The sequence below is a fragment of the Haematobia irritans genome, chromosome 2 (assembly GCF_050003625.1).
Source record: "Haematobia irritans isolate KBUSLIRL chromosome 2, ASM5000362v1, whole genome shotgun sequence".
NCBI classification, from domain to species: domain Eukaryota; kingdom Metazoa; phylum Arthropoda; class Insecta; order Diptera; family Muscidae; genus Haematobia; species Haematobia irritans.
In genome coordinates, this window is record NC_134398.1 from 226,497,168 (window position 1) to 226,520,932 (window position 23,765).

Sequence of the window (23,765 nt, forward strand, 5' to 3'; positions counted from 1 at the left end):
ATTTTATTTCTATAAAAATATTTTGTCCAAATGTTATTCCTATGCCAGTGTCCAGCTTTATCCTTTAGAAGAAACAAGATACTGGGCTCCTTTTTCTTTCAGGCTCTCACTGATCTGCGGGAGTGCAGCTTAAGGGACATACTTGTTTTGAGATTTCTTTCAAAGAGAACGAGCAGGAGGAAGCTCTGGGACAACGCGGACCGCATCGGAAGGAAGAAGATGGAAAGATCACATCGAGGAATCACAATGGACCTATACTGGTCTAAGTGGACATCAATTTCAACACAAAAATTGATGTCATCCTCTACAACCTAACCTAACCTATTCCTATAGAAAATTTTGTCCAAATTTTATTCCTATAGACAATTTTGTCAAAATATTATTTCTATAGACAATTATTAAAATTTTATTTCTATAGAAAATTTTGTCAAAATTTTATTTTTATAGACGATTTTGTCAAAATGTTATTTCTATAGAAGATTTTCTCAAAACTTTATTTCTATAAAAAAATTTTGTTAAAATTTTACTTCTATAGATAATTCTGCTAAAATTTAATTTCTATAGAAATTTTTGTCAAAATTTTATTTGTACAGAAAATTTTATCAAAATTTTAAAAATTGTGAAAAATTACCGATTTGACGAAAATGGACCAAAATCAACTAAATTCGATTTGGTTCGACCATTTTGTCAAAGTTTTCGTCGAAATGTCATTTCTATAGAAAAATTTTTCAAATTTCTATAGAAAATTGTCAAAATTTTACTTCTATAGAAAATTTTGTCAAAATTTTATTTCTATAGAAAAGTTTGTCAAAATTTTATTCCTATAGAAAATTTTGTCAAAATATTATTTCTATAGAAAATTTTGTCCAAATTTTATTTCTATAGAAAATTTTGTCATAATTTTACTTCTATAGAAAATTTTGTCCAAATTTTATTCCTATAGAAAATTTTGTCAAAATATTATTTCTATAGACAATTATTAAAATTTTATTTCTATAGAAAATTTTGTCAAAATTTTATTTTTATAGACGATTTTGTCAAAATTTTATTTCTATAGAAGATTTTCTCAAAACTTTATTTCTATAAAAAAAATTTTGTTAAAATTTTACTTCTATAGATAATTCTGCTAAAATTTAATTTCTATAGAAATTTTTGGTCAAAATTTTATTTGTACAGAAAATTTTATCAAAATTTTAAAAATTGTGAAAAATTACCGATTTGACGAAAATGGACCAAAATCAACTAAATTCGATTTGGTCCGACCATTTTGTCAAAGTTTTCGTCGAAATGTCATTTCTATAGAAAAATTTTTCAAATTTCTATAGAAAATTGTCAAAATTTTACTTCTATAGAAAATTTTGTCAAAATTTTATTTCTATAGAAAAGTTTGTCAAAATTTTATTCCTATAGAAAATTTTGTCAAAATATTATTTCTATAGAAAATTTTGTCCAAATTTTATTTCTATAGAAAATTTTGTCATAATTTTACTTCTATAGAAAATTTTGTCCAAATTTTATTCCTATAGAAAATTTTGTCAAAATATTATTTCTATAGACAATTATTAAAATTTTATTTCTATAGAAAATTTTGTCAAAATTTTATTTTTATAGACGATTTTGTCAAAATTTTATTTCTATAGAAGATTTTCTCAAAACTTTATTTCTATAAAAAAAATTTTGTTAAAATTTTACTTCTATAGATAATTCTGCTAAAATTTAATTTCTATAGAAATTTTTGGTCAAAATTTTATTTGTACAGAAAATTTTATCAAAATTTTAAAAATTGTGAAAAATTACCGATTTGACGAAAATGGAGCAAAATCAACTAAATTCGATGTGGTTCGACCATTTTGTCAAAGTTTTCGTCGAAATTTCATTTCTATAGAAAAATTTTTCAAATTTCTATAGAAAATTGTCAAAATTTTATTTCTATAGAAAATTTTGTCAAAATTTTATTTCTATACAAAAGTTTGTCAAAATTTTATTCCTATAGAAAATTTTGTCAAAATATTATTTCTATAGAAAATTTTATCCAAATTTTATTTCTATAGACGATTTTGTCAAAATTTTATTTCTATATAATATTTTGTCAAAATTTTATTTCTATAGAAAATTTTGTTAAATTTTATTTTTATAGATAATTTTGCTAAAATTGTATTTCTATAAAAATTTTTGTCAAAATTTTATTTCTACAGAAAATTTTACCAAAATTTTAAAAATTGTGAAAAATTACCGATTTGACGAAAATGGACCAAAATCAACCAAATTTGATTTGGTCCGACCATTTTGTCAAAGTTTTTGTCGAAATTTCATTTCTATAGAAAAATTTTTCAAAATTTTATTTCTATAGAAAATTGTCGAAATTTTATTTCTATAGAAAATTTTGTCAAAATGTTATTTCTATAGAAAATTTTGTTAAAATTTTATTTTTATAGATAATTTTGCTAAAATTTTATTTCTATAAAAATTTTTGTCAAAATTTTAAAAATTGTGAAAAATTATCGATTTGACGAAAATGGACCTAAATCAACTAAAATTCGATTTGATCCGACCATCGGAACAATTTAAAATTTAATAATTTTTTGGATCAATTTTGGCCCGATTAGACCAAAATGGCAACCCTGAGTACAGAACACCTCCATAGGTGTGATACCTGACGAAAGCGATACATGTGTGTACCAGAACAGGTACCAATATATCGATTTTATTACCTACAAATAATTTGTGATACATAAAATTTTAGTTATAATATAAATAAAATCATTCTTTCGCATGCATAGGCATCGTATGTTTCGGTATCAGACAAACTTGAAAAATAAAATTTGTAGTACTTCGAAATCACTGTATATTGGACATGTGCATATTCGTTAACAATTGAGTTATGACATCAGCACTTTTACAAAAAAATCGAAAACAACAAACACGATTGACTAGAATAATAAACAAAATTCGTTTGCCTCCACCTTAACCGATGGCATCTAAACAATCAACGAACCTGATTAACACTTTTGAAAAATGTACACACATCTTGCTGAAAATGCCTTTTTAACTTTTCCAATACTTATCATCGCATCATGACTATTTTTTATAGAATTTTTTTGTTTACTGCGAATAAGTGAAAGCGGGTCGTATAAAACATGGAAAATATTTTCAAGGTTAAGAAAGCAAACGGTCTCCACACAAGGGGAGAGATAGCCGGCTATATAAAAAAAGCAAACGATAAAAGCTTAGACCATTCAAACATGTTCGATGCGAACCTATGTATGATGCTAAACAAAAGTTGAAAAAAATGCAACAAAACAAAAATTATAACGATGCTTTGTGATTCATTTTTTTTCTGATTTTGCCAAATTTATTAGCAGATTTTTTTTTTTTTTTTTTTTTGACTACAAAATTTTAATATCAATAAAAAAGTGGAAGATACATGGTGAGGTCATATACATAGAGGGTAGATATATACTTTTCTATGTAAAGTTAGAAAAATGTGCAAATTATATTCGATTCTTGTTGCTTCTTACATTTTGCCCTCATATCTTTCCCCCTGAAATCAGTGATAACTGTGTTAGGGACCTGTTGTATTTGTTTGCACCTAAAGCAGTAGCAATTTTATCATGGATAGATACACTTTGATTAAGCATGCAATGCATGTTGCCGGTTGGATACGAACCAAATATTTGGCATAAGCTAACCGCTGAAGCAAAATACCCCACAAAAAAACACATATAATTAGAGTATAGACGATAACGATGTGAAATAAAAAATGTAATTTTTTACCCAGCCAATGAGGGGAGAATAGAGAATGCAAATATAGTTTCTTATCACGTAGGTATATTAAAATTGAAACAGATTGAGGCTTAGAATTTTATAGGAAATATAAATGTATAGATTTTTTAATAGATGTAATTTACAAGACTACGAGTAAATCATTTTTTAATTTTTTTAAATTTTTAACTAAAATTTTATTTCAAACAATCAATTTTTTATCAAACTAAAAACAATAAGCCACTTAAGAAAGTAATTACTAATAGTTACGTTTTTAATAAAAAAATTAATTGAGTTTTGCAATCAACATCAATTAAATTTTTAATTGAATCAATTGAAATGAAATCAATTAATTTTAGTGCTAATGAAATCAATTAATTTTTTAATCAAGTATTTAATGTCCAATTAAAACTTTGTTACTATCATTTTCGTGATTGAAGACATTTCAATTAATAAATTAATTGGATCAATTAATTTCGTGGTTGAATCAGAAATTTTTTTTTATGTGTATAATTAAAAAAATTTAGCTACTATCGGACTTCTTATCAAAGAGAATTATGTTACCAAAATTTAAATTTGTATATTTTATGGTTAAGAAAATATCGCCAAACGAAAATTTGTCGATTTGCAATTCCGAATATCGGAAAATATGTCAATATTTAGTCAGTGTTTTATTGTATATATTTTGTTAGTTTATAGAATCTGTTAAAATTTAAAAAATAAATTATTAAATAAATAAATTATAAATTTGAATTTTTTATAAAAAGGTTGTCCAATGTATTATGGACCAATTTGTCGTTTTTTTGTTTTTGCAGTTTCGTCGAAAATTTTAATTTCATACATATACATTCGTTATACACTTCCGCTAGATGGCGTTAGAAAGATGACATGTCGTACTAAAATAATAGGTTGATTCAATTTTCTTTGAGCGTGCGTCAAGGATGGCTAGTACCAAAGAGAAAGTACGCAATATTTTATAGTTTATCTGCGATGAGAACAGTATCGATCCATTTCTGTAGCGTCTGGCAATGAAAGTTGGATCACTTGCGATGCTACCGACAACCATCGTGGTCAAAATGGTGATCCGTCGGAAACGGTGGCCTATCTAAGATTGAGAGCTGGGAAATCTTTGCTGTGTGTTTGGCAATAATGCCAAGGACTTACCTACTAAATTAGGAGCTGCTGCCATACGGCAAAGTTCTCAACTCGAAATTTTACTGCCAACAACTGGATCATCGCCCAGAAGCGCTTAGATTTTTGTTACAAAATTTTTATTTTTGCCATAAAATAAATGTTTTTTTATCCCAAAATCATAGTCAATTATGTTTATATCAAATTCTGTTCTTTTCTGTCTTTATGTCTTATACCCCGTTTCTGTGTGTCGAACCAAAACTCAGTCGACTGAAAAGCAGTCACTCGGATTCGAATCAATTTGGGTTTCTCTAATTTTGAAAGTTTATATTGTTTGTATGAGAGTACATTGATTATCAAAAATGAGTATTTTCAAATGTTTGACCTATGAATTGATTCAAATTTCAAAACTGTTTTTACTTTTTTCTTGACACTTATGGTATATGTTCCTTTGCTACTCGACAACAAAATATTAAGTGACTTGCCTGTCGACATAGAGAAACCCAAATAATTTTTTTTTCATTTGAAATATTCTCGTTCGACATACAGAAACAGGGTATTAAATAAGATACATTTTGAAGTTTCGTATTAAAAATTTAATATAGTAGTGTATAATGCTGAACATCCTTTTGAATCTTATGAACATTTTTTGAATATATGTAAAATTACATTATTTCAGTTTCCAAAAGTTGTATTTGGTACATCGTTGGTAAGAAAGGGACCGCTTAAAGGGTATGTTTCTCTTAAATAAATTTTCTTTACATCGGCTTGTGGGCGCCCAAAACTATGCTCTAGAAATATAATTGCATGACTGCGTTTATGCCCTACGGGAAATGGATCAACCACAGAACCTGTGCAGGACTAGCCCATGGTGTGTATAGACCCAGTTCAGGTCAAAACGTATGGAAGGGTCCGGACACTTTAACACGGGTTTGTCATTGACGGGGTAAATTTACATTTTAGGACGCGTCTTGAACTCATCCCAAAGGACACGTCCTGGGAAAATTTAGCAGGGGCACCCCATAGACAGGTCTTCAGGAACCAGTCTCGGACAAACTCTTAGCAATCTGTTTCAATTTGGGCATCCCAATCTAACCCGAAATGAAAAAAAAGCTTTTGAAATACTCGTATGTCGAACAATAGGCTATTCTAATAATTTTATTCACTAAATGTGAAAATGCTTGATATTAAAATCTTAATGGATATAAGATTTTAATATGAAGCGAGTACGGAAATAAATAAATTATGACTATTTAAAAATTGCAACTAACTGGAGCACAGGTACCAGTTCCGTGATAGGTCCGTCAGTTGCAATTTGCAGCAATTTCCCATAGGCTGGCTACACACAAAATTTTTTTTTCTGATTAAATCACGAAATTAACTGATCCAATTAATTTTTAATTGAAACGTCTTCAATCACAGAAATGATAGTATCAATTAAAAAATTAATTGAAGGTCAATTAAAAAGTTAATTGATCCAATTAAAAAATAATTGATACTATTATTTTTGTGATTGATTTTGTTTCAATTAAAAAATTTGTTGAATCAATTAAATTTTTAATTGAATATTTTTTAAAACTCAATTAAAATTTTAATTGGAAAATTTTCGTGAAATTTTTTTGTGTGTACAGCGATAATTGTCTCTTGATGACAACAACAGCTACGTATCGCAGTGGATAGTGTGTTGCAGTGAATGAAGCAGCCGAGTCGCGCCGCCGACCATTTTTGCTAGTCGACGCCGCCGCCGAATATGTCGACTCAAATTTAGCCGCCAATATATATAATCAAAAATATCGATTTAAATCAGAAAAATTTATATATAATTGTCGTATTTTTTCCAAAATTTTGAACACAACCAATATAATAATTTAGCAAAAATTTAGCTCAGAAAATTTGAACGAAAAGTAAATTTGCTTGTACGATTGGTTGTACAACTAATCTAATTACCATTCGAATAACATTAAATTGATTTTATAATGGATAATTGTCCGCCGACGAATGAACAAATTTATATCGGCTTAGCCGTCAAGCCGCCGCCGGAGACAAAAATTTAGTGTCCGCCGCCGACAAAAAGGGGTCGGCTTCATTCTCTGTTTGGCCGCGGTTAGGTTCTCCATTCGGCAAAAGGAAAAATTAAAAAAAACAAGTAAGAAAAGTCTAAAGTCGGGCGGGGCCGACTATATTATACCCTGCACCACTTTGTAGATCTTAATTTTCGATACCATAATATCACATCCGTCAAATGTGTTGGGAGCTATATATAAAGGTTTGTCCAAAATACATACATTTAAATATCACTCGATCTGGACAGAATTTGATAGACTTCTACAAAATCTATAGACTCAAAATTGAAGTCGGCTAATGCACTAGGGTGGAACACAATGTTAGTAAAAAATATGGGAAACCTTTAAATCTGAAGCAATTTTAAGGAAACTTCGCAAAAGTTTATTTATGATTTTTTGCTCGATATATATGTATTAGAAGTTTAGGAAAATTACAGTCATTTTTACAACTTTTCGACTAAGCAGTGGCCATTTTTGTCGAAATCAGAAAAACATATATATATGGGATCTATATCTAAATCTGAACCGATTTCAACAAAATTTGGCATGCATAGCAACAATGATAATTCTACTCCCTGTGCAAAATTTCAACTAAATCGGAGTTAAAAATTGGCCTCTGTGGTCATATGAGTGTAAATCGGGCGAAAGCTATATATGGGAGATATATCTAAATCTGAACCGATTTCAACCAAATTTGGCACGCATAGCTATAATGCTAATTCTACTCCCTGTGCAAAATTTCAACTAAATCGGACCAAAAAATTGGCCTCTGTGGTCATATGAGTGTAAATCGGCCGAAAGCTATATATTGGAGCTATATCTAAATCTGAACCGATTTCAACCAAATTTTGCACGCATAGCTACAATGCTAATTCTACTCCCTGTGCAAAATTTCAACTAAATCGGAGCAAAAAATTAGCCTCTGTGGTCATATGAGTGTAAATCAGGCGAAAGCTATATATGGGAGCTATATCTAAATCTGAACCGATTTCAACCAAATTTGGCACGTATAGCTGCAATGCTAATTCTACTCCCTGTGCAAAATTTCAACCAAATTGGGGTAAAACTCTGGCTTATGGGACCGTATTAGTCCATATCGGGCGAAAGATATATATGGGAGCTATATCTAAATCTGAACCGATTTCAATAAAATTTGGCATACTTGACTATAGTACTAATTGTTCTTCTTGTGCAAAATTTTAAGTAAATTAGGGTAAAACTCTGGCTTCTGGGGCCATATAAGTCCATATCGGGCGAAATATATATATGGGAGCTATATCTAAATCTGAACCGATTTGTTCCAAAATCAATAGGGATCTATTCTGTGCCAAAACACATTCTTGTGCCAAATTTGAAGTCGATTGGACTAAAACTGCGACCTAGACTTTGATTACAAAAATGTGTTCACGGACAGACGGACATGGCTATATCGACTCAGGAGCCCACCCTGAGCATTTTTGCCAAATACACCATGTGTCTATCTCGTCTCCTTCTGGGTGTTGCAAACATATGCACTAACTTATAATACCCTGTTCCACAGTGTGGAGCAGGGTATAAAAATTATGAAATCGAATAATTTCTACTCCATTGTTTCTATTACAGAAAAAATGCTAAGAACTTAATGAAACCCGAGGAAGTGAGTAAAGTCAGAAAATACTTTTTTTTAGTTAGTTTTTCTTTATGAGATTGTTTTCACAACCTGTCAAAAATCAACGTTTATCACAAAACGTATATACATTTTTTTCCAAACAAATATCCTTACAGCAAAAAGCAAATGGCTGTTTGTATATCAGGAATTATAAACTGTAACATCACATTTAAATGCTGTCAGAAATCGTAATGGATAACATCATTATTAGCTGTTCAAGGAATTATTAACAAAACCTATTTTTCTTGTAGTGATGAATATTATTTACAATGGAAAATAATTGGTCGCCACAAAAGTAAATGCTAAACATTTTAGCATCCAAAAATATCAAATAATTGCATATAACTTTATGATTTTTTTTTTCATTTTTTTTTTTTGCAATTGTTACCAAGTAAAAGCCAATTTAAATTATGAGATCTTTATGCATTGAACGGTACTTTTATCTAGTATTCTCATAAATATTTATAAACGTCTTATTATATACATTTAACAAACGATTATTCATTCATCCATCATATCCAAAAATACCGGCCGGTTAGTTGGTACATTGCATGTCTTTCAAAGAATGTAGGTGTCTTCATGGTAACAACAAACACACCATGATCATGCGGATTTTCAAGTTTCTTTTTAAGCAATTTTTTTTTGTACTTTCCGCATTAGTAATTATAACGCGAAATCTCATTAATAAATTCTATGTCTGGTAACTGCCTAACCACCACTAACCACACAGTTACCAGCGTTCAACGGGCCGCATTGTGTTTTTCATATTTAGCCAAGAGGCGTTTTTCCATTTGACCTTCATCAAGAGCAAGAGACAAGCTGCCATGGAATAATTTCTACCTCTTAGTGTTTCCAACTTTTTTGGGCGTTTACATTACCTTCTATGTAGTGTAAAACATATAATTCCTTACAGCACATTCTTTGTAAATGTTGATTTTTAGTTACATTATTGAGATAGGCCGTATTAGCTGAAGGACGAATTTCCAAAATATATTCTAATATATAAAACTGTTTTGACAAATATTTATTTCTATGAAAAATTTCATCAATACTTTGTTTCGATAGAAATTTTTTCGTTTTTTAAGATTTAAAAAACGATTGATTACCACCCAGCAAAAACTCTCATTACAAGGTAAGCTTGTAGGTAAGTAAGCCTATTTAAAAATTAATAACCACTTATTAATTGACATCGCTCCGGATTACATTTACACATGCATGTCCTAGGAGGAAAGTACGTGGCATACCTTCGGCCATGAAATAAGTAGTGCTTTTAAAGCATATAATCACCTAATAGAGGTGGAGAACTATCGATAGTCGGCGCCATCGATAGTCGACGATAGTAATTTCAGAACCATCGATAGTTGACGATAGTACTATCGATATTCGACGATAGTATCGTCCACAATAATATACATATTTGGTTCGCATTTAAAATTTGTTTAATATATTAATATGAATATTTTACGATATTAATATTATTTGATCCAAAAGGTTTGGTTTAAAAATAAAATAATGTTAACATTTTTCGCCTCTCGAAAACAATTTGTCCCGCGGCTCTTTTAAAGTAAGAAGCTACTGAATGTATTGACGATCTACAACTTCTGCTTGTCGGTGCAATATTGGCAGTATCCGCCGAAATAGCTGGAATCAGAGGCTAGAATTTCCAAGCCAGAATGGTATCTTTTTAGATGGTCGTGAAAATTCGATGTGTTTCTTCTCGTTTTATACTCCTTTCCGCAATTAAGGCACTTTGAAAATTGTTTGTCCTCTGACCTTTTAAAATATTTCCATACTTGAAAGATTTTATTTTTCTTTTTTCTCTCGGTAGCCAAATCTTTCTCTGAGTCTGTGCTGTTGTAATCACATGCCTGACATGGTCGACTCACTGACTGTCGTGGAGCTCAGAAGTTTAGCTGAAATTCAACAAATAGTCAAAACTCAGAACTACTTTAGAAGTAAATATTACACCTCTTTGGAGAAAGCGATCCTTTCCTTTTAATGCTGCAGCAGACGTCACAAAAAAGGAAAATATTTGGTGATGTGAAAGCCAAACTATCGACTAACTATCGATAGTACTATCGAAAATGTCTGGCTGCTATCGATAGTAGCTCGATAGTGCCCAACAATTGATAGTGCCGATAGTGCTATCGATAGTTCTCCACCTCTATCACCTAATATGTAATCACTTATTCGTAGATATTCCAAAGATTGCTAATCTCGAAAATATTTACTTCTCCAGCCGATTACAATGGATCAAAATATGGCGAGTAATGCTGTAATATGAACACTACTTGAGTAGAAACGTATATTGCAGAAATAAACAAAAATCTAACAAGTCATCTAAATAAGATTACACGAAAATTAATTTCACACTTAACATAGAAATAAAAGTGGGTTGTTTAAAGGAGGTTGATTCGTGTTATACGTTATAATAAAACTAATAGACCACATTAGGTTCGAAAACTCCCTTTTTTATAAGGCAAATGGCAGTTGAAATCACAATTATTATGAAATATTCGTGAAGAATATTCCTTAACTTTTTGAGTTTTTTTTAAGTAAATGCTCAATTATTTGAATAATTATACCTAATGATACCATCCATCATTTATTCTATTTTATTAAGTCATAAACAGCCAAATGCATTACATGTTGAGAATAACAATTCGAAAATTACCAAGCAGTATTTATTATTGTCACTACAAGTTAGTCATTATAAATCACCGCAAAGTAATGCAATGTGTAATGACAGCTTTAATCCTGGTAATGCAAATTGTAATGAGATGTGGTTACCTAGTTTTCACTGGGCAGATACAGAATTCAAAACCATTTTATAGAAGTGTTTCTTTAAAAAATCTTAAGAATTACTTTTCATAAATTAAAATTCCTAAAAATATGCTATACATTTATCAAATATATTTCTTTGACTAGTGTATATGCTATCTTTAAATGGAATTGGTAGTGTAATAACCCGAATGAAATAACACAAGATTGGTTTTTTCCATTGATTTTTAACACAGACTTAAAGTTTATTATTTTTCACTAGAAATTCTATATATTACATATATTCGATATTACCGAAAGTCGTGATCAGTCATGACACGATAACTAATGTTATCGATTACAGATCAGTGTTGCCACAGGTAGTAATTGATATTTTCTTTTTCAAAGTCAAAATGATTACTATGACAGAGAAGGAAGCCGCCGATTTAAGCCGCCGCCGACCATTTTTTGCCAATCGACGCCGCCGCTAAAAAAGTCGGCTCATCTCGACTCAAATTTAGCCGACAATTAATCAAAAATATTGATTTATATCTGTATTAACAATAGTAGTAATTTTTACTACAATTTTGAACCTTCCACTCATAATCAATCAGTATAAAGTTGCTATAATAAGTTGGCAAAAAATTTGCTCAGAAATTTTGAATGAAATTTAAATTTTAATTTACGATTGGTTATACAACTAATCTCATATTCATTCGGATAACTTCAAATTGATTTGAAGTTATCTATCCGTCGCCGAATAGACAAATTTACGTCGGCTTAGCCGTCAAGCCGCTCCGCCGACAAAACATGGGTCGGCTTCATTCTCTGTACTATGAACGAAATCCTCGAGGAAATTTCGCTCATCTAAGTATTTTTATTTCTATACAAAACATTTTTAGAATAAACCGATCCGCAGATTTGGCTTTAGGAGCCTCAAAGAGAAGCAAATTTCATCCGATCCGGCTGTCTCTAACAACCATGCAAAAATTGGTCCATATCGGTCCATAATTATATACAGCCCCCATATAAACCCATCCCCAGATTTGACCTTCGGAGCCTCTTGGAGGAGCAAAATTCATCCGATTCGGTTGAAATTTGGTACTTGGTGTTAGTATATGGTCTCTAACAACCATGCAAGAATTGGTCCATATCGGTCCATAATTATATACAGCCCCCATATAAACCAATCCCCAGATTTGGTTTTGGAGCCTCTTGGAGGAGAAAATTCCATCCGATTCAGTTTAAATTTGGTACATGCCTAACTAGATCCATATCGGTATATAGTTATATATAGTAGCCCTCAGATAAACCTATCCCCAAACACACAAAAATTGCTCCATATCGGTTCATAATTGTATATAGCCCCCATATAAAGCGACCACCATAACTAGGTCCATATCGGTATATAATTATATATAGTAGCCCTCAGATAAACCTATCCCCAAACACACAAAAATTGCTCCATATCGGTTCATAATTGTATATAGCCCCCATATAAAGCGACCCCCATATTTTAATTCCGGATCTCTAGTTCATATGGGTTCGTAATTATTTGTAGACTTACCCATATATACCATTTTTGTCTAATATATACCACGTATGCACTAACTTACAATTTAGTAGACGATGTTAAGAAATTTTAAGATACCTTGCCATCGGTAAGTATTACCACAACCCAAGTAATTCGATTGTGGATGATAGCCTTTCGTAGAAGTTTCTACGCAATCCATGGTTGAGGGTACATAAGATTCGGCCTTGCCGAACTTACGGCCGTATATACTTGTTATTTCTATAGAAAATATTGTCAACATTTTATTTTTAATAACAGCTTTAAAGTCTTCGCTTGATTATCAGAAGCAACAAGGCTCGAAACCTTACACTTCTCTATACCAATCATTTCATAGAAATGTCCCTTAAAAATCCAAACAATTAATTTCCTTAAATTAAAATTCAAAATATGCCTCGATATTGCAGGATCCTAAAAATATGCTATACATTTCTCAAATATATTTCTTTGACTAGTGTATATGCTATCTTTAAATGGAGTTAGCAGTAATTGCTATTTTCTTTTTGAAAGTAAAAATGATTCCTATACACGAAATCCTCAAGAGAATTTTCGCTCATTAAAGTCTTTTATTATTATCATGCGGATTTTTGAAATACTATCATATATACACCAAAAATATGTACATGTAGATATCACGGCCTTATAAATTTATTTAATACATTGTATGACCAACTATATCCTACCACCAAAAAGGCTGTATAGCAAACACGACGCATGTCAATTTGGATGGCAGCCAAAATTTCCCAAAACAAAAAAAAACGTAGTCACATCAATCAAAAGCCGAATAACAGACAATAAACGCTGCAATCCAACAATGGTCTAAATGAAGTTTGCTGAAATCAACTTAAAGCATATTTTAAGGATTACATAGCAAAATGTTTTTGTTGGGGAAAAATGACGTCATTGGACAGACTAGGAAAACAAAATCGTATTGTCAATTTTTAACCAAGCGAAAAGTGCACTAAAAATGTTTCAAAGCTAAAAGAACAGAACAGTCAACAAAATGACAAGTATTGAAATGTGAGAACCTTAAAGAAATGACACCGGCGCTGCAATATTTATTTTCTTTTTTTTTTTTTCTTCCAAATTTAAATTCCATTGTGTATACCAGAATACCATAGCTTTCTTTTAACAACTGTAGCTAAAACTAGGGTGGAGGCACTTTTGCGTTTTAAAATTTAATTAGTTTCGTTTATATTTGAAGAAAGAAAAACTATCTAAATTAGCGTTTCACGGATATGTAGTAAATATTTTTGCAATATTTGGATTTAATAAAAACGTATAGAAAAATATTGATTTTTGTAAATGAAGAATGGGTGTGTCATAAAACATGAATAATTCTCTTTTTATATACATATAGCGAAGATAGATTATGGTAAATGGTATTAATTGCTGACACCAATATTAAAAATTCAAAACCAATGATAATTACGTAGAATGGATATAAATGTAAATAAAATAGCAGGTTACGAGTGCGAAAAGTATTCAAAAATTTTATATATATACTTGAATACATTTCGGAATATTTGATTTCAACTGTCATTTGCATTACAAAGAAGTGATTTTAAATAGAAGTTCAGTAGATTTCGAGCCTAATGTGAATGAGATATAAGATTTTCATTTTTTCAATTAATTGTATAGATCCCACTTTTACACATTGAGGGCGAACTATGCTCGCTTTTCGCGTTGAAATTTCCTTTGTTACTTTATTAAAAAATGTGATTGAAAGCTAATATTTTAATTCAATTGACACACATTGTCATTTTCATCTACACAGAAAAAAATATTACCAAAATATTCCCAATTAAAAAGTTTATTGAAGTTGAAAACTTGTTCAATTAAAAAATAATTGATATTATTAACCTTCTAAAATCATATTAAAAACATTAAGTCAATGATTAGACGGGCTATAGACAGTTCGGACACCATCTATAAATACTAATATGCTAAGAGGACCAAAGATTTAGCTCCATTATCTGTCGATTCCCCTATCGACAGATAATGCTGGAGGATATACTTTTAAGGGTGAACATTTTTTATAATGTATTAATATACTGTTATTAAATATATGTACCATTCTACAATCTAAAAAATATAAATAAAATGCAGTATTTTGTGGGATTTTGTTATTCAATTCGGTCATGGTGCTTTAATGTTGGGAGATACAACCAAAATAAAGAAGGGAGCAACGACCAATTTCATCGTCTGACACAACCAACTCCATATATAGTATTAGTTGCGTTTCCCATCATTCGATTGAGTCGACCGAATTTGTTGGGTGTCACAACTGCCAACTGGTAGTTGCTACAACTGCCAAAAGGAGGTTGGCAATAAATTCGATTGTCACAACTCTCTGTGTATATATAGCCGATCCCCAAAAATAATCTACCAACATTTTCTATAGAAAATTTCGTCAAAATTTAATTACTATAGAAATTTTTTTCAATATTTTATTACTATACAACATTTTGTCAAGATTTTGTTTCTATAGAAAATTTTGTCAAAATTTTATTTCTATAAAAATTTTTGTCAAAATTTTATTACTATAGAAAATTTTATCAAGGTTTTATTTCTATAGAACATTTTGTCAAAATTTTACTTCGATAGAAAATTTTGTCAAATTTTATTTCTATAGAAAATTTTGTCAAAATTTTTATTTCTATAGAAAATTTTGTCAAAATTTTTATTTCTATAGAAAAATTTGTCAAAATTTTATTATTATTTCTGTAGAACATTTTGTCAAAATTTTACTGCTATAGAAAATTTTGTCAAAATTTAATTACTATAGAAAATTTTTCCAAAATTTTATTACTATACAACATTTTGTCAATATTGTATTTCTATAGAAAACTTTGTCAAAATTTTAGTTCTATAAAAAAATTTGTCAAAATTTTATTATTCGATAGAAAAATTTGTCAAAATTTTTATTCTATAGAAATTTTTGTCAAAATTTTATTTCTACAGAAAATTTTGTCAAAATTTTATATCTATAGAAAATTTTGTCAAAATTTTATTTCTATAGAAAATTTTGTCAAAATTTTATTTCTACAGAAAATTTTGTCAAACTGAATTATTTACGTATTTAATCGGCCTTTTTTGTTTAATATATACCCCGTATGGACTAACTTACAGTTGAGAAGACGGAGTTAAGAAGTTTTTTTGCAACCCAAGTAATTCGATTGAATGATTGATAATTTGCAATTAAAAATTAATTGATACAATTAACTTTTTAATCAAACTCGGAAGAGTAAAAAAGTTAAAAAATTATGAATATTTTTTTATACCCTCCACCATAGGATGGGGGGTATATGAACTTTGTCATTCCGTTTGTAACACATCGAAATATTGCTCTAAGACCCCATAAAGAATATATATTCAGGTCGTGGTGAAATTCTGAGTCGATCTAAGCATGTCCGTCCGTCCGTCTGTTGAAATCACGCTAACTTCCGAACGAAACAAGCTATCGACTTGAAACACAAGTAGTTGTTATTGATGTAGGTCGGATGGTATTGCAAAAGGGACATATGGACCACTTTTACGTATAGGCCCCATATAAACCGACGCTCAGATTTGACTTGCAGAGCCTCTTGGAGGAGCAAAATTCATCCGATTCGGTTGAAATTTGGTACATGGTGTTAGTATATGGTCACTAACAACCACGCAAAAATTGGTCCATATCGGTCCATAATTATATATAGCCCCCATATAAACCGGTCCCTCGATTTGGCTTGTGGAGCCTCAAAGAAAAGCAAAACTCATCCGATCCGATTGAAATTTGGTACATGGTGTTAGTATATGGTCTCTAACAATCATGCAAAAATTGGTCCACATCGGTCCATAATTATATATAGCCCCCATATAAACCGATCCCCAGATTTTACCTCCGGAGCCTCATGGATGAGCAAACTTCATTCGATTCGGTTGAAATTTGGTACGTGGTGTTAGTATATGGTCTCTAACAACCATGCAATAATTGGTCCATACCGGTCCATAATTATATGTAACCCCCATATTGACTTCCGGAGCCCCTTGGAAGAGCAAACTTCACCCGATCCGGTTGAAATTTGGTACGTGGTGTTAGTGCAAGCTCTCTAACAACCATGCAATAATTGGTCCATACCGGTCTTAATTATATATAACCCCTATTTAAACCGATCCCTAGATTTGACCTCTGGAGCTCTTGGAGGAGCAAAATTCAGCCGATCCGGTTGAAATTTGCTACATTGCGCTAGTATATGGCCGCTAACAACCATCCCAAAAATTGGTCCATATCGGTCTATTGTGTTATATAGCCGATCCCCAAAAATAATCTACCAAAATTTTATTTCTATAGAAAATTTTGTCAAAATTTTATTACTATAGAAAATTTTGTGAAAATTTTATACAACATTTTGTCAAGATTTTATTTCTATAGAAAAGTTTGTCAAAATTTTATTTCTATAGAAAATGTTGTCACATTGAATTATATACGTATTTAATCGGCCTTTTTTGTTTAATATATACCCCGTATGAGAAGACGGTGTAAAGAAATTTTAAGGTACCTTGCCATCGGCAAGTGTTACCGCAAGAAAAAAAGAAAATAGAGAATTTTGGTCCATATTTTTCGAAAAAGGCACCTACATTATTTTTGCCGCAACATTATTGTCTACACTTCTTCCAAGTTTTTCTTTTTTTCTGGTTTCGTATACACTGAAAAAAAGCATGCCCGGTTCCAAAGATTTTGTCTTTACTTTAAAATTTTTGGTATTGATTCCGAGCCAAAGAAGCGGAGAATACAAACAAGGATACTTTTAGGTCACAATTCTCTTTTAAATTTGGGTCTTGTCTACTTGCTTCTAGGATGCAAATTTTAATTTTTCGCTTCTTCAGCTTCTTTTCTTCATATGCTACGAAAGTCCTTTAAAAACGAGTTAACGACAACTTTATTTTCAAAATTAATACTCGACTTCCAGCATAAATTATTCTATGTTTTAAGTAAAAAAACGTCTTTAAAAAAAGTGTCCTATATTTGAACGATTTTTTGCTTTGTAGTCAAGATGCAAAAAGACAACAAATTTAAAGACAATTTCGTTAAATTTAAAGAACTTTTCTAAATTATTAAAGTCAAGTAGACCTAGTCCCAAACATTTTTTCTTTCATGTTATGATACGCATTTTTAAGTCAAATCACTTAATTATAAGGACAAATAAATTTGACAAGCATTCTTTTCCTCTGTTGGTTAAGCTACACTTGTAGTTTAGTAAATGTATGGTTTTAAGCTGAAATAAAAACAACAACAATGCTTAAGAACAAAACCAACAATAACAAAACAAAACGAATGGACAATTCGACTTCATTGAAAAGTTTATCGACTTTTGGACAAGAAAAAAACTTTATATTAGAAAAATGCGTTTTCTATGACACACAGAAATTTGTATTCATATTTGAAAGACATGAAATCATTGACCTCACGACAATATTTTTTTCAGTGTAGAACACAAAATAAGGATACGTTTTAAACATTTATCGGCCATTTTGGTCAAGTAGTATATAAGTTCTTCTCATCCCAAAATCGCCAAATTTGAAAAAGAAAATTTTTTGATATAAAAAATTCTCATTAGGCAAAGCACCCATTGTTAAGTTCTTTTCCAAAAAGCCTTATGAGTCCACTACACACAAAAAATTATCACCAAAATTTTTTCAATTAAACACTTAATTGAATTTGGAAACGGATTCAATTAATATGTTAATTGATTCAATTAATTATTTAATCAAATCCGAATAAAATCCAATTAAAAAAATGATTGATATTTGTTACGTTTCCAATTAAAATATTAATTGATTCAATCAATTTGTTAATCAATTCGGAAATAATTTTCAATTACAAACGTGATTGAATTTTTTCCGTTTCCAATTACATATGTGATTGATCCAATCACCTTTGTGATTGAAACTGAATAATTTTGAGCAATGGAAAGAGTGAAAAGAGAACAAGAAAATGGGTATTTATTCAACAATGTATGATGGAGAGATCAGTCTGTGGAAGTAACTCGTAACGAACGGTTGGGTTTTTGTTTTTCGCGTAAATTGAAAACATGATTGGCGACATTCTGTCTGCTGCATTCAAAATGTGTGCATAAATATTTTGAACGCAACAACAAATAGCAAACAACATAGCAAAGGGTTGAAATAAATAAAGTGTGCAACAACAAACGGACACGTGGTAAAGGTTTGAAAAAAATATATGACAGAACGCATTTGAAATTACCTGTGTTTGTGTTTTGTGGTATTGTAAAAATGGAAAACAATCTACGTTTATTGAAGGTAAAAAATTGTGAAATGTGAATACCGTTTTCCATTGAAGCCTGTTTACATTAAACGGACTAAAATAATATATTTTTTATTCATTTCTTTTAGTCACCAATTTTATTTCGTGAAATTGACCAATCACTCCCACCAACTCCATCATTTTATCAAATATATAATAATATGTTTGCAATAAAAAAGTGGGTACCGTATTGATCTTTTAAAATTATAAATTTTTTTCACTCCTAGTTTTCTTAAAACCAAGAGCGGTATGGGTTTGTTGGAAGATTCACCTTGAAGTTGCGAAGTAGCGTTGGCATTAAATTGCATTTTTGTTTTACCTGTCTTTTTCAGTTTGAACCCAAGTAGAGAGCAGTATATCTGGTATATAAACTAATGAGCTGAATTATGTAATGGTAAAAAAGTTCTTTCTTTTGGATTTAAAAATATGAAAAATATCCGATAATAATAACAATATGTATTTTCCATTTATATTTTTTCTATTTCCAGAATTTGCAAAGTATCATCAATATAATACCAAATATTACATTGCTTTCCAATTATTTTTGTCTTTGATTGGTTCAAATTTTAATAGACGATTTTAATGTGTGGAAATTTTGGAAAGGAATTGTTACTAAAATTAAATTACCGAGTTCCTTAATACACCTTTTTATGCTAAAAGACTACAACTGCAAAAGAAGATTATAAATCTGCAACCTGGAACTAAGAATTGAACTTGATATTCTATACAGGTAATGTTTAACAAAATTAACTTTTAATTGAACAAAATTAAATTCGAATTATTCTGTTTACTTTCAGAAAAACTAATTTAGCTTACAGTCTGCTGATTTATTGGAAATCTAGGCGCATCTACATATTAGAAGGAACATGCTAACATGGTTATTATTATAAGGAAGATAATGATTTATATAATTTATTTTTTCACCCTATAGTTGTTATTGATAGTAGTTGTATTTGTAAGTTATGTTAGAACAAAACACAAATGACAAGAACCAAATTTATATGTCTATTGCATAATTCAAATAATAATAAAATATTAAATATGTTTTATAAGAAACACATATTTTCTTTTATTTCAAAAGAAAAAAACTAAATACGATTTTGGCTTCGCAATATATAAATTTTTTGATCGAAATTTATAGCCAATTTCAATTAATTATTTAATTGAATGAATCAAATAGTTGATTGATTTTTGTCGCGAAATTAATTAAAATTTTAATTGATTCAATTAAAACTGTGATTGAATTTTATGTTAAAAATCAATCACGTTTTTAATTAATTCAATCACACAATTAATTGATTCCGTGACAAAAGTCAATTAAATTTTTAATTAAAAATCGTGTTGGTTTTCAATCAAAATGGGTGATTGATACTATAATTTTCGTGATTGAAGACATTTCAATTAAAAAAATGATTGAATCCGCGATTTTCGTGATTGAAATCAAAAAATTTTTTTTTGTGTGTAACTAACTGTAAAAGGTTTCAACATCCTACCGGTAAAAAGCTGAGGAATATGCAAATTACAAAACTTTTTTAACATATGTCCTTTTGGGAATTTTTGACTTTGATTTGCTCAACATTTTGCATAAGGAGTACAATTAGTAACATAGTCAAGTTTGCAAAATTTGGTGGACATCGGTTCGGATTTTTCACACTTTTTCATATAGAAAAAGTAACATTTAAACGAATTTAAATCAGTATCTTCTTTCAATTTAGATCCTAACTAAACTAAAAATCATTTTATCTCAATTTCATTGAAAGCCATTCCTAGAAATTTAATATACAGGAGATCACAACACAAAAGTACCCCAGTTACCCCAACTCCAATATATCCAATATATCGTCTATGAAGACGAATGTATTTTCTATACGAAAATACATTGATGTTCAATGCGATTGCCTTTCGCTCTATAATTGTTGGGTCCAATGTTACAAATGGTCTGACCAACTTATTGCTTTCACTCTATCGTGTAGGATATACAAATCTTAAATCGCATATCAATCACTAATCATATAAATGGAACATTAAAAATATTAATAAACAAAGAATATTGAACTCATCCCCCCATTAAACAATTGAGTGATTTCGATCATCAATTTCCAAGTGGAGCGACACATATGATGAGATCATTTTCCCCGTTCTGATCATTATTAGATTTTGGGAATTTAATGCGTAAATTATGTTAAACAATCAAATTACAAGAAATTGATGCCAGGGCGATGTCTCTGTAATAAATTAGATGATGTAAACATAAAAACTTTGGGATGGAAAAAACACAACAACACCTTGGATAAATGGATATATGTGTAAAAAAAAAACAGACATAAGGATGGCTAACCACCATATGTCTGTAATATGGATTTTGGCCAAACCCATATGATTTCATTTCCTCAAAAACGGAGAAAACAACAAAAGTTTCTTTTACCATACTTAATGTGCGCTACTCGTCATCGTATTTGTGGATAAGGCAATTTATACAAGTGGTCATTGAACTGAAGGATATTGCAATGCAAAAACTATTCCGATGAATGCTTAATGCCAAGTGGAATTTAACAACGTGGCGTTTCTGTTTCATTCTTTTGGCCGGGTGGAAAGTGTGTAGAAAAGGGTAAAAGTTATTTGCTATTCGGGTTAAATATGCATTGCAAGTTTTTGCCTTAGGGCGCATGGATTGAAATTTTTATAGCAACATAGAAAAAGGACTACACGAACAGAGCCAAATTCGCAAACACACACACACACACACGGAAAAACACACACACAATAAACAACGACACCAACTTACCTCGTGGATGTAGGCGTTCCGGCTTAAACCAAGCGTCTGAAATTAGTAAATATTGATTATTTTCAGAGAGGGGTTATGGCAAAGAAAAGTAAAGCGTGCATAAAGTTAAGAACACAAAACTACCAAGCAAACGGAAACAAAGATAAAAGCAACGAATATGAGGGGGAAGGGATAGAAACAGAAAGATAAGATATAAAGCAATAATAATGGTCCTTAATATGACTAACCAATACCATGTTACATTTGTTTTAATCTTTTTTTTATTCTACATACATATATAAATCGTCCCTTTAAATACAAAATTGCTTTAATTCATTTCATACAAGGTGATCCAACCATAATACATGATGTTAATTGCAAGTAATATAATGACTAAATATTGTGTTGATAATACTGATTGGGTAACCTACAATTAATTTATACCAGATTGCCCTTAATGTTAAGAGATTTTTATAAACAAAAAATAAGTTTATTTATTTTTTATCATCTTGAAATATTCTTCCTTCCGTTAAAGTAATATAAATTATAATAAATGTAAGAAAACTCCATCAATTAATATTTTAAAGTTTTGCATTAAAGGTAATACAGCTTAAACAATTAAAAATAAATAAATCCATGAATGTAATGATTTTTTTTTTAATTATTAAGAAATATTATGTATGCACAAAATTCACTTTCATAATACTTCTTTTACAGGGACTATGAACTGTATCCCAAAAAATATTCTTGTTGTGTAACGTCTACACACAAAAAAATATCACCAAAATTTTTCCAATTAAAATTTTAATTGAATTCTAAAAAACATTCAATTTAATATTTAATTGTTTCAGCAAATTTTTTAATTGAAACGAAAATCAATCACAGAAATTAATAGTATCAATTAAATTTTTAATTGGATCAATTAATTTTTTTAATTGACATTGTTGATTGATACTATCATATCTGTGATTGAAAAATTTTCAATTAAAAATTAATTATATGAATTAATTTCGTGATTGAAAACAAAAAAAGTCTGTATAATAAAATTATGGATATGTTCCCAAGACCATGTTGGGAACGTAGCAGTACTGGGACCGCCTGAAAGTATGCAAGCATTTAAATGAGAACTTCTGGAAATTATCAATCAGACTTTTTAACGAATGAAATGTTTTAATGTTATAAAACACTTAAAAAATTATTATTAAATGGAAATCATCTTGCTTACCCCATAGGAAATGTGTCAAGAGCTAAATTGTCAGATTTTCAATATTTCAAAATTTGAAAAATTCGACTTTCTAAATTTTAAATTTTTTTTTTTTGGAAAATTTTTAAAAGTCTATAATTCGACTTTTTGATATTGGAAAAATCGAATTTTCCACTGCTTCAAAGTTTGAAAAAATCTACTTTCTAACCCTTTAAAAGTTGTTAGGCTGGGCAATGGGCTGTAATGGTTATCATGTCCGCCTTGCATTCATAGGGTCGTGGGTTCAACCCCAGTTTCGACCGAACACCAAAAAATTTTTCAGTGGTGGATTATCCCCTCTTCGTAATGCTGTTGACATTTCACAGAAAAACATTTCAAGAAAATTTTTCCAATTAAAATTTTAATTGAGTTTTAAAAAATATTCAATTAAAAATTTAATTGAATCAACAAATTTTTTAATTGAAACAAAAATCAATCACAAAAATTAATAGTATCAATTAATTTTTTAATTGGATCAATTAATTTTTTAATTGACCTTCAATTATTTTTTTAATTG

The 23,765-nt window shown here is 29.9% G+C and overlaps 1 protein-coding gene across 3 annotated transcripts in view; it reads right to left on the reverse strand.

Moving 5' to 3' along the window:
* The window catches only part of Rtnl1 (reticulon), an 86,519-nt gene that overhangs the window by 38,376 nt on the left and 24,378 nt on the right, over window positions 1–23,765 (reverse strand). For 2 of the 3 annotated variants that reach the window (XM_075297680.1, XM_075297682.1), the window contains exon 2: window positions 22,027–22,062. The exons of the other annotated variant lie outside the window; for it this stretch is intronic. In XM_075297680.1, the coding sequence (XP_075153795.1) occupies window positions 22,027–22,062 (36 nt within the window). The remainder of the gene's footprint in view (window positions 1–22,026; window positions 22,063–23,765) is intronic. 3 annotated transcript variants of the gene reach the window in all.